General features: G+C 43.6%; 2 protein-coding genes across 2 annotated transcripts in view; both read right to left on the reverse strand.

Moving 5' to 3' along the window:
* The window catches only part of LOC120426617 (tetratricopeptide repeat protein 39B-like), a 32299-nt gene extending 28273 nt beyond the window's left edge, over positions 1-4026 (reverse strand). The window contains exon 1 of the mRNA XM_039591409.2: positions 2582-4026. Within this exon, the coding sequence (XP_039447343.1) occupies positions 2582-2638 (57 nt within the window). The 5' untranslated portion in view covers positions 2639-4026. The remainder of the gene's footprint in view (positions 1-2581) is intronic.
* An 804-nt stretch (positions 4027-4830) lies between these two features.
* On the reverse strand, positions 4831-10235 carry LOC120426626 (WD repeat-containing protein 19). The gene is made up of 11 exons (XM_039591418.2): positions 9981-10235; positions 9765-9922; positions 8849-9571; positions 8315-8795; positions 8131-8259; positions 7499-8075; positions 7161-7443; positions 5855-7107; positions 5274-5560; positions 5133-5209; positions 4831-5073 (listed from the first exon to the last, which is right to left on the reverse strand). The coding sequence occupies exons 1-11, from the start codon at positions 9993-9995 to the stop codon at positions 4965-4967; spliced, it is 4092 nt and encodes a 1363-aa protein (XP_039447352.1). The 5' UTR covers positions 9996-10235; the 3' UTR covers positions 4831-4964.
* Positions 10236-12459: the final 2224 nt, after the last annotated feature.

Consider the following 12459-nt stretch of genomic DNA (forward strand, 5'->3'; position numbering starts at 1 on the left):
CTGCCGATCCCGATGATGCTATGAGACGCGGGTTCGATTCCCGCCTTATCCACTGAGCTTCTATCGGATGGTGAAGTAAAACGTCGGTCCCGGTTTCTCCTGTCTCGTCAGAGGCGCTGGAGCAGAAATCCCACGTTAGAGGAAGGCCATGCCCCGGGGGGCGTAGTGCCAATAGTTTCGTTTTGGTTAAGCCCACGATTGGCCCAAAGCGAAATAAATTGGTATGGAAATTATTACGGGAAACATGCAATATCACATTTTTTGATTTACAAAGTTCATGTTTTTTATGAAACTAACACCGTAGAAGTATAGCCCTGAATGTCCTGAACAACTCTCCGGAAGACAGTATGAAACATGAAATACATAAAAAACATGATTGATCTTATATTTCGATGAACCTTACGGCAAATTGTTATGAAAGAAAGTTCAGAAGACATTATTTAGTTAAATTGCACCCCAATTCCTCAAATATATTATAGTTTTCTTTTTTTTTTTTTAGCAATTTAGCACCATACTATCTTCGGGAGAGTTGTTCAGGGCATTCAGGGCTATACTTCTACGCTGGGTGCAGAATAGTTGTCCGCAAAGCGGCCTCAATTTAGAACTGTCAAAGCGGAACCAATTTACTGTTCGCAAAATAATACCAAGAAGTGGCAAGTATTGTGATCGATCTATAATTTATTTTGTCAGGAATAAAAAAAAAACGATGGCGTCGAGCTATGAGGGTACTCGAAGTCAAAACATCTTAAGAAGAGGGTTGAAATCGAGATTGGCATGATTCGTTGCTAACATTTCAAAATCGCTATGTCTCACGCAAAACCTATGACGCTTTTTGAAATGTTACTGACGAATTATCAAATATGCCAAATAATATTGGATAATCTTACTCCGATATTATCACTGCACATAAAAGATACATAATCTCGGAATTTCCATTCGGTTGCTCTTCTGATTCACGAAATTCCACCCACTTTTGACACAATTTTTCATCACGTGGAAAACAAAAAAGGCCTCTTTTGGCCGCCCATCGTTTAGTAAACGAAGAAAAAAGTGGGATGCACTTAATTTTTCGTCGAAAACATCAACATCAACAGATCCAAAATGTTTCAAAACAATTCACTTCGGCAGCAAAAAATATGTCACGCTTGAGCTTGAACATAGCCTTCTACTTTGTTTATGTTTACAGCTGTAGTGCTGTTGTATTAGTGGGGAGCAGTGGGGAGCTTTCGAAAATCACGATACGCATTCTGTCTTTTCAGCACCCAGCTTCTACGGTGTTAGTTTCATAAAATAACAAAACAAGAATTTTGTAAATTCAAAAATATGAAAATGCAAGTTTCCAAACAAATTTCTTTCTCTTTGCGCCAATCATGGGCTTAACCAATCTCTCCCAAATTTTGGGAGATTGTTTGAGACTCTAAAAGGGACCCAACAAATGTGATGCTGAAGAAATCAATTTCCGATTCCACCCTAATGGGTCATTCGCTCCCGCACTCATTTGACAGTTCTCATTTTTTACACTTTAAAGCAGATACCTACCGTAAAAAAATCAATAAATCTTTAAAAAAAAATCTTTAAGAAACGTCGTAAAATGTTTGTTTCAAAGATGTTTACAATCAGCTCATCATGGCTTTGTTCCTAAAAAAACTGATTTTTAGCATTGCTTTTTTTTTTAAATTTAGTGGTGGGAGACAATAACTTCAAATTAAATTTCAACTGACCTTAGGCCATTGCAAACATTTTTTCAAAGTTTATCAAAATGTTAAAACCATGGCCTGTAAGTTCAATTTACCTTTTTTTTTGCCACCCACCCCCAAAGCTCAACTCTCGATTCACGGGAAATTGAAACTTTCGAAAATCGCCACCTTCTACTTTTACTATGCTTGTTGGGATTCCTATTTAGACCCGCTAATTCGTTCCTGAAACATCCACGTGTTTAGTGAATTTCATGTCGGAACCTTATGGTAGGATTTGCGAAATTTCTAAAATGATTTGTGCGAGAAAAAAAGTAAGATAAATTTCCAAGTTATGATGATGCACTAATCATTTTACTGTGAAAAAAATGTATGTTCATCAAACCATAAGGAATCCAAACCACATAAACTTTCACATAAAGTCTGTCTTCACCGTTCCCACAACTCAACTTCAAAGACAGTTGTAGTACAGCAAATTTAATTACCCGCCGTTAAAACGGCCTCCCACCGTACGCAAACCTTGGACATTCGAGCAACGCCAAAAAAGCTTATGCTACAATTGTGTTCACCAGCACAAATCGACTTAAAACGCTCGTCCAAAAAACACGTCCATCATTGTGTTCAGCTCGCTCGACAGTATAGACAATAGCCGGCACGATGTTATCGTCCCGAAACCCGTGTGTCCATTTCCAGTGCTCGACACAGGTCCTTCTTTGAATACACACTCTACCACCACTATCGATTTGAGGTGATTTTGTTTTGTCCGGGGTTTTGGTTTACGACCCACGTGCTTCTCGTACGAAAACGGTATTGCATCACTGTGGCCCAAAATTGTAATTCAATAAACTACACCCCCCGAAATAAAGCGATAACTTTCGTATACTTACATCGTCCTCGTCGTCTTCCATGTGCTGCTGAAACTGCGTTCCGCTGACCGCCGCCATACCAGCTTAAAATTTGTTGTTGGTTTACGCTCGATTAAATTTCGCCAACTCGCGAAAAATAACTGTGCGCAAGCTATTTGCCCACCACAACTCCAGCCAATGACCTGAGGCCTTAAGTCGACGAAAAAATGTTAAGGGATTCAGCTGCTGTTTTTGCTTCACAGGTCAGCACAAATTTTGCGCGAGTACGTTGATCTCTTCTTCAGCGGATTTTCACATGAATAATTGATACTACTGCTGCAGTCGCCGTCACTAGTAAAGTAGTAGAGTGCAAATTTGGAGCTATTTATAGCCTAAGGTGACGTCGTTCGTGGATGATTTGATGCAAAGCATTCACATTAGAAGTTTATCGATTGATCTTCTGGCGGAGAATCACACGCTAAGCCGAATGACACATTTCACTATTAGCGATGGCGCGACGAAACTGTTGAGCTGCAGTAAATAGAAGGCCAGATAAGATAAGCTACGCTGTCGGACTCCTTCCAGCCGGGCACTTCAATTATGTATTCTTCTACTTGGTTGCTTCTTCGTTCCGGAATTATGTAAATCCTTGCTCGAGTTAGTTCCACATCAGTTATCGAAGATGACATTCAAAGTGTTTTCGCGACGCGTAGATATGAAGCGTAAAAGCACAACAACTTCAAGGATGTTCTCGCAGTGTTGTGGCGCTAAAATATTGATTAAGTGCCAGGATCGATATTTGGATAATTATGAACCTGCTTGCTTTCGTAGTCTACGCTTTTCACTACACACCTATTCTACCGAGAACTCACTTCCGACGACAGTGAAGAAAATTTTCACTCTAACATCCACTCCTCTTTTCCTCTTTGTCCACCCACGCACTATTCTTTGCTTTGTGAAAATAGCTTGCACTTTGTCGTATCGCGCCGTCAAAACTCCACATCCGGCCCGCCGTTTCTGCTACTGCTGCACATCAGAACGACCCTCTCTATTAGCTGTACGGCTTGGTCGAAACAGTTCTAACTATCCCTCCGACTGACCGTCTGTCAGCCTCGGTGCAAATTTTTCCAATGATGGTCTTCTGGTCGGATCTACACCGCACTGAGTGTTGAGCACTCTCTTTCTCCGCGCCTAATGCTTCCGAGGGAATATTATACACGGTGCTGTCGCGTTGCCGCTTCGCGAGAGATTGAGCAGGAGTAACGCTGTACGGAAAGTGCGGCGACAAGTTCGGAACAGCTGCAACAAATGCCACACGCTCGCCTCGCTCTCTCGCTGATTTTACCTGTGCGGTTCTTTCTCTTGCGTTCTCCGATATCACACGTTGTTTACGTTCGGTGCGTGCTTGTAGTCGTTACAGCTGGGCGTAAAAATCGTAAACAATGCTAGAGGTGTGTTGGTTTGTACAGTGACGGCACGAAGCGTTTGAACTGGTTGGTTCATTATATCGTGGTCATGGTTTTGTCTTGATTACGTTCGTCGTTCGAAAACTTCAAGGACACATTCGACCTCTTGCCGCAGCGTCCATTGACCATAGAGGACAACCGGTCTAATCAGCGTCTGGTACAAAGTAAGCTTAATGAAACGTTGCACTTGGTCAAATGTCAAGGTTTTTCGTGTATACACATCTGGTATTGTTGTCAGCTGTCTCTCGAGGACTCTTGACGTCGGCATAAGCAAGTAGTTGAACTGACTTGTTGCACATCGTGCCTCTCGTGTCAACACGCGTTCTTCGTACAACTCTTTCAAAGTCGATGTTAAACAACGCATTGAATAAGCCGACACCGCCTGTCACATGACACATCACACGATCCAAGGTAGCCATGATCAACCGAGTCAGTTTGTCCGGAAATCCGTTCTCGTGCATAATCTGCCATAGCTGTCCGCGGTCGACTGTATCGTAAGCAGTATTGAAGTCTATGAAGATGTGATGTGTGGGCAGATGGTACTCAGGACATTTTCCGAGGAGCTACCTGAGCGAGACAATTCCCCCAACAAATCTCGCTTGGGGCTCACGAATCTCCTTGCGTAGGGTTTCAGCAGATGGTGTCACGTATTCGGTAGTTTTACCTCCTTCCAGATCTTAGAAATCATCAAGTGGATCACCTTAGCCAACTGCTTTCCTCCATATTTGAAGAGTTCACCGGGTAGCTGATCTAAACCGGCGACTTGCAACCTAAGGTTTGAAAAGGGCTGTGATATCTCTCCAAGAATAGCCAAATCCGTACATCGTTACGACTGTACACTGTAATAAATCCACTTATTAAAAAAATGAGATACTCACGTTAAAGCACTTTGTGAATGGTTTTGAGTTAAGGTACGCTAGCGAATGCCCTCACGTTCTGCCGACCGCTCCCCAAAACGCTTACGTCCCCGTACCGATGTAAGGTAGAATGTTGTCAATCTCCACCAGCCGCATCGCTTCAATCTCCTCGCCGCACATGGTACACTGGTTTTCGGTCGTCTCCAGAATCCTGCAGGGAAAGATTGTCATTTCTATGGATCGGTTCAAGCTGAGTAGGCCGAAACTTACTTCATAAATTCGACCTTTAAAGCTGGGAAATCGCACTCCGGACAGGCTGCCACGTCCTCTCGCACGATGTGTTGACCCTGAAACAACCCAAATAATATCATTTTACCCTTCAACAACCCCCGCAAAATCAACCCCTCTCACCGTAGCGATACAGATCGGCAGCGTCGTCTTGCACTGGCCGCAGATAAAGTCCATACAGGGCAGGTTCGCCTCGCACACCGGGCACGGACTGGTCTCGTACGCGCCCTCGTCCTCGAGGCCGCCGCGCGGCGCCTTTCGCACGATCGACTCGATCTTCTTGGCGTACTTGGCGTCGATCTGGTTCCGGAACTCGGACCGCATCAGCATCACCGCGTACTCGAACGCCGACTTGCGCAGCCCCGTCCGGTGGCACTCGATCACCGTTGAGGTGAGGATCGGGACGACGTCTGGAAGATTTCTTGATTTGAAGTTGATCTATTGAGAATACACTCAACCGGTGGTAGGTGACTTTTTCGTTTGACGCTTTTTTAGTTTGTACCCCGTTGGTTAATCAAAGTCAAACTAAGAAATGACGAATTGTCACTTTTTACACGGCGCTCACGCAAACTATCAAAACAAATGTTTGATAGTGTGTGTGAAATCCGTGTAAAAGGGGTGTCAAACTAAAAAATTACCCCGTTCGTTTGACAACAGTTGGTGTCAAACCATCGTAGTTTGAGTGTATTGAAAAAGCTACTCACGTGACGGAAACTGGGAGATATTCTTGGCGACCTCCAGGAGCAGCTTCGCCGCAACTAGATGATTTCCACGCTTCACGTGCGTTCGTACCAGCGTGTACCGGTGCAGCAGCGTCAGCGACGCCCTCATGTCCGACGCTATCGTCAGGTTGTTACGCTTCAGCTCCTGGTACATCGAGAACAGCAGATCGTGCGCGCTACGGTAGTTTCCAGCGATCTGTTCCTGGTTGGCGATGATCATCGCCGCTTTGGCGGCTTCCTTGAACTGTCGCTTTGCCATGTACAGCCGGAACAACAGCTTGGGATCTTTGGGAACGCCGTCGGTTTCACCGAGCAGGTATTCGATCAACTGATTCGACAACTTTTCATCGTTTGCCGAAGCAACGCAGTCGATCGCCAGCGATAGAGCCATGTTTTCCTCGTTGCTGAAGGAGGATGCTTTCATAAGATGCTTCAACGCTTTCGAGTATTCTTTCCCCAGGAAGTAGTATTTCCCTGCAAGAAGCGTGTACTTTTCGCTTTCAAAGTGTGTTGCCAGCACCAGATAATCACTCGGCTTCGCACTGGAGCTCTGCTCCAGGACTTCACCGTAATACCGGATTTTGTTCTGCTTTTGTGCAATTGCGAATGCATCACTGATAGACCCGCACAACACCAGATATTGTATTGCTGACTCGAAGTCACCGTGCTGCTCAAAGTATCTGGACAGCATTTTGGATCCTTCAACGGATCGTGTCTCCAGCAGAATCTCCGAAGCACTGTGCGGATCGGACAGGTACTCCAGGTATATCCGCACGACACTGTCCAAATCACCGGCCAGATGGTAACTGTTGATGGCATCCGCAAAGTGCCCTTCCGCCTCTTTTGCTTTGGCATAGGCCGCGTGCAGCTTCAGACTAGTCACGTTCGGCAAGATGTTATCTACCTTCTTCCACTGCTTCAGCTGGATGAACAGCTCGCAGCACTTGTCCCAGTTTTCACCCCTCTCCAGCAGTATCGCAGCTTCGTTGATATGACCGGAAGCCATCAGCGCTTCACCACAATCATTGAACAGCTGCTTGTCATCCAGCTCCAGCGCAAGCTGAACTCCTCGCCGATAGTCTCCGCACTTGACGCTTGTCCGAGCGATTCCCGCCTTGCACAGCACGACGTGTTGGTTTAGCAGTTCCTGCTGAATCACTCCGTCTGCCGATTTCGGCAGAATGTCACTCTTGAGACCACGCTCGAAGTTCATCAGAGCTTCCGCGTGATTCCCGCTAAAATCAAATTAATTAGACGGCTATCAGATCGATAAAGAAGCCAAACTCACGTAAACTCCAACTGCTGAGCGTACTCCCTCGCCAAGAAGGGAAGCTGATCAGGTGCTAGTGAACCTGCCAGCGCCATCGCCTGTTCCCACTGTAGCAAATCTCGGCACAGCTCCAGCGCTTCCAACGGACTTCCACTTTTGGCGAACAGCGTCTTTGCTTCGTCGATTTTGTTCAGCAGCAGGGCACAGAACCCTGCCAGCGTGTTGAGATCCTCTATTTGTACTAAATCCTCCAGCGCGTAAACCATCGCAACGTCCCCAATGTTGCGAAACACTTTGATAGCTGAAAAGAAGACCGTTTTAAGTTTCGATCTACCAACGATCGCGACCAAACTTACCAAACCCAATGTTCAGATCCGCTATCGCCGACCGTCCCAGCTGTTTCCACTCTTCCTCGTCGTTGATCAGGTTGCACAGCTCCCAGGCCTCGTTGTGCTTCCGCATCCGCACGACCGCCGCCAGCTGTTCTTTCGCATCGCGGCCGGGTTTGTTCGCGTGCGTGTCCAGCACGACCGTGGTCAACCGACCTCCACTTCCGTGCAGACAAAGATCCCCGTCGTACAGCATCAACGGGATCTGATCGCTGATCAGCACGGTAGTGCCGACCTTGTCGACCTTCTTACCCTCGACCGAAGCCCGCACGAACGTGTACGTCACACAGCTGGTCCGATCGAACGCGATGAACACCGTCGGGTGCGAGTAATCCCACAGCACGCCGATCGTGTGCTTGGGAAACTCCGGAATCCGTATGGTTTCCTCCGTTGCCGAGATGTACACGTACCCGTGGTTGTGATCGTCGATAAACACCAGCCGCGTGCCATCCAGGTCGGTGTGAAGGGCTTTGATACCGACCTGGTGCCGAAACTGGACCACCGTTGACCAACGCTCCAGCGAAAAGTGCACAATGTTGCCGAGCTATTGGGAAAGGTTTCGTAAGTTAGCTATAACTGAAATAGAATTAGGAACTCACATCCGTAGCGAAGCAGAGAAAGTCGTTGGTCAGCGCCAAACACGTGATCACCGACTCCGCCATGCCACGTATCTCATCTGGGAAAATTTTCGGCTCTCGATTCAGGGTAGTCTCGTTCGAGGACTCAATCTGAAAGTTCAGTTCGTAAGATCAAGTACAAGATCACCACTTCCGATCAACCTACCGGATGCAGCATGATCTGACCGCCACACAGCACCGCACAGTACTCTGAACTTAGCGAAACCTCCTTTATCTCGGACATGTACTCGCGATCACCCAGCAGCAGCGGACTATCGTTCAGCGATCGTCCCAGATCGTAGAACCACACGTGGTTGTTCATGCCGCAAGCCAGATGGTACGGTCCGATCGCCAGAAAGGAAGGTTCGATCTCCAGCGTGATCATCGTCGGCGCTGACTTGACCTTATCCGGCGCGTAGTGATGGATGGCCACTTCGGCAAGGCTCGAAAGCAGAGCGATCCGTGGCGGCGAAACGGCGTACAGGGAGTGGAGTTTGGTAACGAACACGCAGACAGCGCCTTGCGAAGTGGTGACGCCCAGTAGTTGGCCATCGGAGCTCCACTCGATGTTCTTCATGGCGGCTTGATCGTGTAATGTGAGGATCTTGACCGTTTCTTGGAGATTCGACATGGAGTGGATTTTGACGCTGAAAGCAGCAACAATTAGGCAACTAAAGTAGATATTACAGACTACACTAACTTGTTATCCCCACAGGACGCAATCAGCTCCAGCTCCTTACACACCGCGATACTGTTCAGCGAGTCCCGATGATTCTTCACCTGCCACAGCTCCTGGCCGACTTCCTTCGGATGGGTCGAAATAGCAACTACGTGACCCTGGCTGAACCCAAGCAGTACGTACCCATCGCCGAACCACTTGTGCTGCAGCAGCGATCCGTACCGCTGTTGAAAGCCCAACTCCGTCGGTGAGTCCGGCTCGGGCAGGTGGTACAGGAACAGCGTCCGTTTGCCCAGAATCATCGAGATGGTGTTCTCGCCGGGAACTCGTTCGTCGGTTTTCATTTCGGCAAAGTGCATATCGCTAGGATTGTCCCGCAGCTGGACCGACCTCAGCGTGTCGCCTTCTTCGTTGCTCAGTGAGAGGAACTTGTCTTCGCTTCCCAACGCTAGTACGTTTTCCGTTGACCAGGCTCCACATGTTATACGTTTGGTATGTTTGCCCAGAATTGGGATACGTTTGGTGGTCAGGTGGTTGTAGATCGACAGGTTCCCTCTAGCTGTGGCCACTGCCAGTAGCATACCTCGTTTGGACCAAACGATACAGCTGGGTGGATCCCTCAAACCAATATCCACAGTTTGCTTCTTCTGGGAGTTGGCATCCCATAGAATCAACTGGGGTGAGTTTTGGGTGATGATAGCAAGTAGATCTCCGTCTCGATCCCAAGCAAATCCTGCGCAGAGACTGGAACAATAAATACCATTGAGCTTCTTGTAGAACTTACGCGTTTCGTTAGAGCGATACAGCTAGTCCATGTTCTGTTCTGACGTCTATCATGTCCGAGAAGTACCAAAGCAATTCCAAGCCATGACTCACCAACTTCTAGACCTTTACCCATCCCAAGGCCAAGAAAACCGATCGATACCGCCAGCCTTACCCTTGAAGCACAATCCGCTCGATGAGCTGTCCCTGCCGGTTGGAGATCGCCACCGTTCCATCGCTTCCGGTCGTGGCCATAAGCTGGGCCGAACCGCCCGTTTGCCACAGAAAGTACGCATCCCCCTGTCCGTGCGGTTCCTCGTTCCGATAGAGAACCTGAAACCAAAAAGAAACCCTCGATTCAACCGGAAATATAACGGAAACCTGTAATTACCTTATCGCCGCTCATTGTTCCACACGCGCCAACGCTGCACCACAGCGGTTCCGTTACTTCAAGCTACTCGGAATCAGCCATTTTCAGCAGCTTGAAAAATTTGGTTAAATTCTTCCCCACAAAATAAAATCGCCCGTCTTTCAAGAATTCTGGAAGCCAGAGTGAAAAATTTCTGTTTACCGCTTTCCTAAGAAACGGGTTGCCATGGAAGCCACAACCACTTTTGACGTCGCGCAAATGCTTTGGTTTTTAATGACAAACGACAACAAGCCGCGCACTGACAGGTTTACTCTGGTGGAAGCATAAAGGCGAGCATAGAAAAAAAAACATACAAACGCAACAGGTTGTTTTTTTTTTCTTATGTTTGTGTCGCTCACCTGTAGGAAGGTGGAAAGGCCGGCACCAGGTAGGATCATGCGAAATGAATACACGATAAATAACAACTAAATAATGAAAATGTGTTGTTTTATTCTTTACGTCTTTTATCTGATTCTTTGAAAATTAACAAAAATAAATATATATTTTGTCGAAAATAACAGAAAACGAATATTTAACAAAATTCAATTATTGAAACAACATACAAATTTAATGAGTTCAGTTTTTCTCCATTTTAAAAATCTTATTCAAATTAGACAAAAATTACATTCCTGTTCCTGCTCAGAATCGGCCAAGCGAGCGATCTTCGTGGTTTTTCTATCACTTAACGCAAAATTTGTTTCCTCCTGAGTGCTGAGTTATCAAGATTGTTCACGATAAGTTTAACGTTATCGAAAAACGATTATTCCATCTGCGATAATCGAACTCATTTCAAGTAACTTATTCAAACAAAAGATTTTGAAAGTTTTTTTTTAAATACAGAAAACGTGCGATATTGTTATCAAACGATACAAAATTTCTTATCAACTGACATTAAAAATTTTCTGCAATATACTCAAATTTTCATATAATATCGTATTTTTTAAAATGCCAACATTTTCTATAACTTGTAAAACGGGGCAAGATTGGGGTGTAAAAAACGTAAAATGTTGAGAAGATTTTCATTAAACCAGAACTTTCTGTTTAAAATACTAAAATTTTCACAAAATACTGTAATTTAAAATTATAATAATGTTTTCGTAATTTGCAATAAGAAAATCAAGAACAGAAAATTTTAAAGAATTTACACTACATTAGAATATTTCTTGAAACTATCATATTATCACAAACTACCGTGTTTTATTCAAATACTGAAATATGTATTATTTGCAAATGGGTATCAAACGACACCAAATTTGGTAATTTTTTTTTTATTGGATAAGAGTGTTTCTGTAAAAAACTAAAATGTTCACAAAATATCGTCATTTTCATAAATGTAAAAAAATCATTCTGAAATCGACTTTATTCAACCAAATTATGTTAAATTTTCAATACTTTCACTAAGAATCATTTTTACAAAACGTTTCAAAGTATAAATACCTACTACAAATTGTTCACAAAATACCGTACATTTTTAAAGTACTCAAATTTTCATAATTTGCAATATGGGTATCAAACGAAGAGAAATCAATATGCTTTTTCACTTCATTAGAGTTTTTTTAAATACTAAAATTTTCACAAAATACCGTATTTTTTCGACAATACTCAAATTTTTCATAATTTGCAATATGGGTTTCAAACGAATCGAAATTTGTTATGCATTTTCACATTATTAGAGTTTTTTTTGAAAAAAAAAACTAAATTTTTCACGAAATACCGACTTTTTTTGAAAATACTCAAATATTCTAAATTTGCAAATGTCACAAAAAGATGCTAGGCGTTAATCAACCTAAGGCATTCTCCAGGATGCGATAGGGTTAGATTAGATTAGATTAGAAGTAGGTACTCTAATTTTCATGATTTGCAATATGGGTTTGATACGAAGCAAAATTTGAAATGCATTTACAGTTTAATTTAGTTTTGTATTTGTTGAAACACTCAAATTTTTACAAAATACTGTATTTTTCTAAAATACTAAAGTTTTCAAAATTCGCAAAGGAAGCGAAATTTTGAATGAATTTTCACTTTATTTGTTTTTGTTAATCACTAAAATTTTCACAAAATATCGTATTTTTTTTTAAATACTTGAAATTCTTTTATTTGCAATATGTATGGGTATCAAACGAAGCAGAATGTTATATGAAGCTTACAAAATTTGATTGTATGTTTGGAGCATGCAAAATTTCGCTTCGATTGATACCAATATTGCAAATTTAGAAATTTTGAGTATTTTCGAAAAATATGGTATTTTTAAAAATAATAGTATTCTTCAGAAAAACTCTAATGAGGTACAAAAGCATAAGAAATTTCACTTCGTTTGATGAATAAAAAAAAGTTATCAATAACCTAAAGGAACAACCGCTATTCAGAATGCTTTATTAAATAATAGGCTTTTTAGTAAATGTTGTTTCCGAATTTTTTAAATAGGGCTTCAATTTGAAATTTGAAAAAATACTTCTCTCCA

This window comes from Culex pipiens, chromosome 2 (assembly GCF_016801865.2).
Source record: "Culex pipiens pallens isolate TS chromosome 2, TS_CPP_V2, whole genome shotgun sequence".
In the NCBI taxonomy this organism is placed as follows: domain Eukaryota; kingdom Metazoa; phylum Arthropoda; class Insecta; order Diptera; family Culicidae; genus Culex; species Culex pipiens.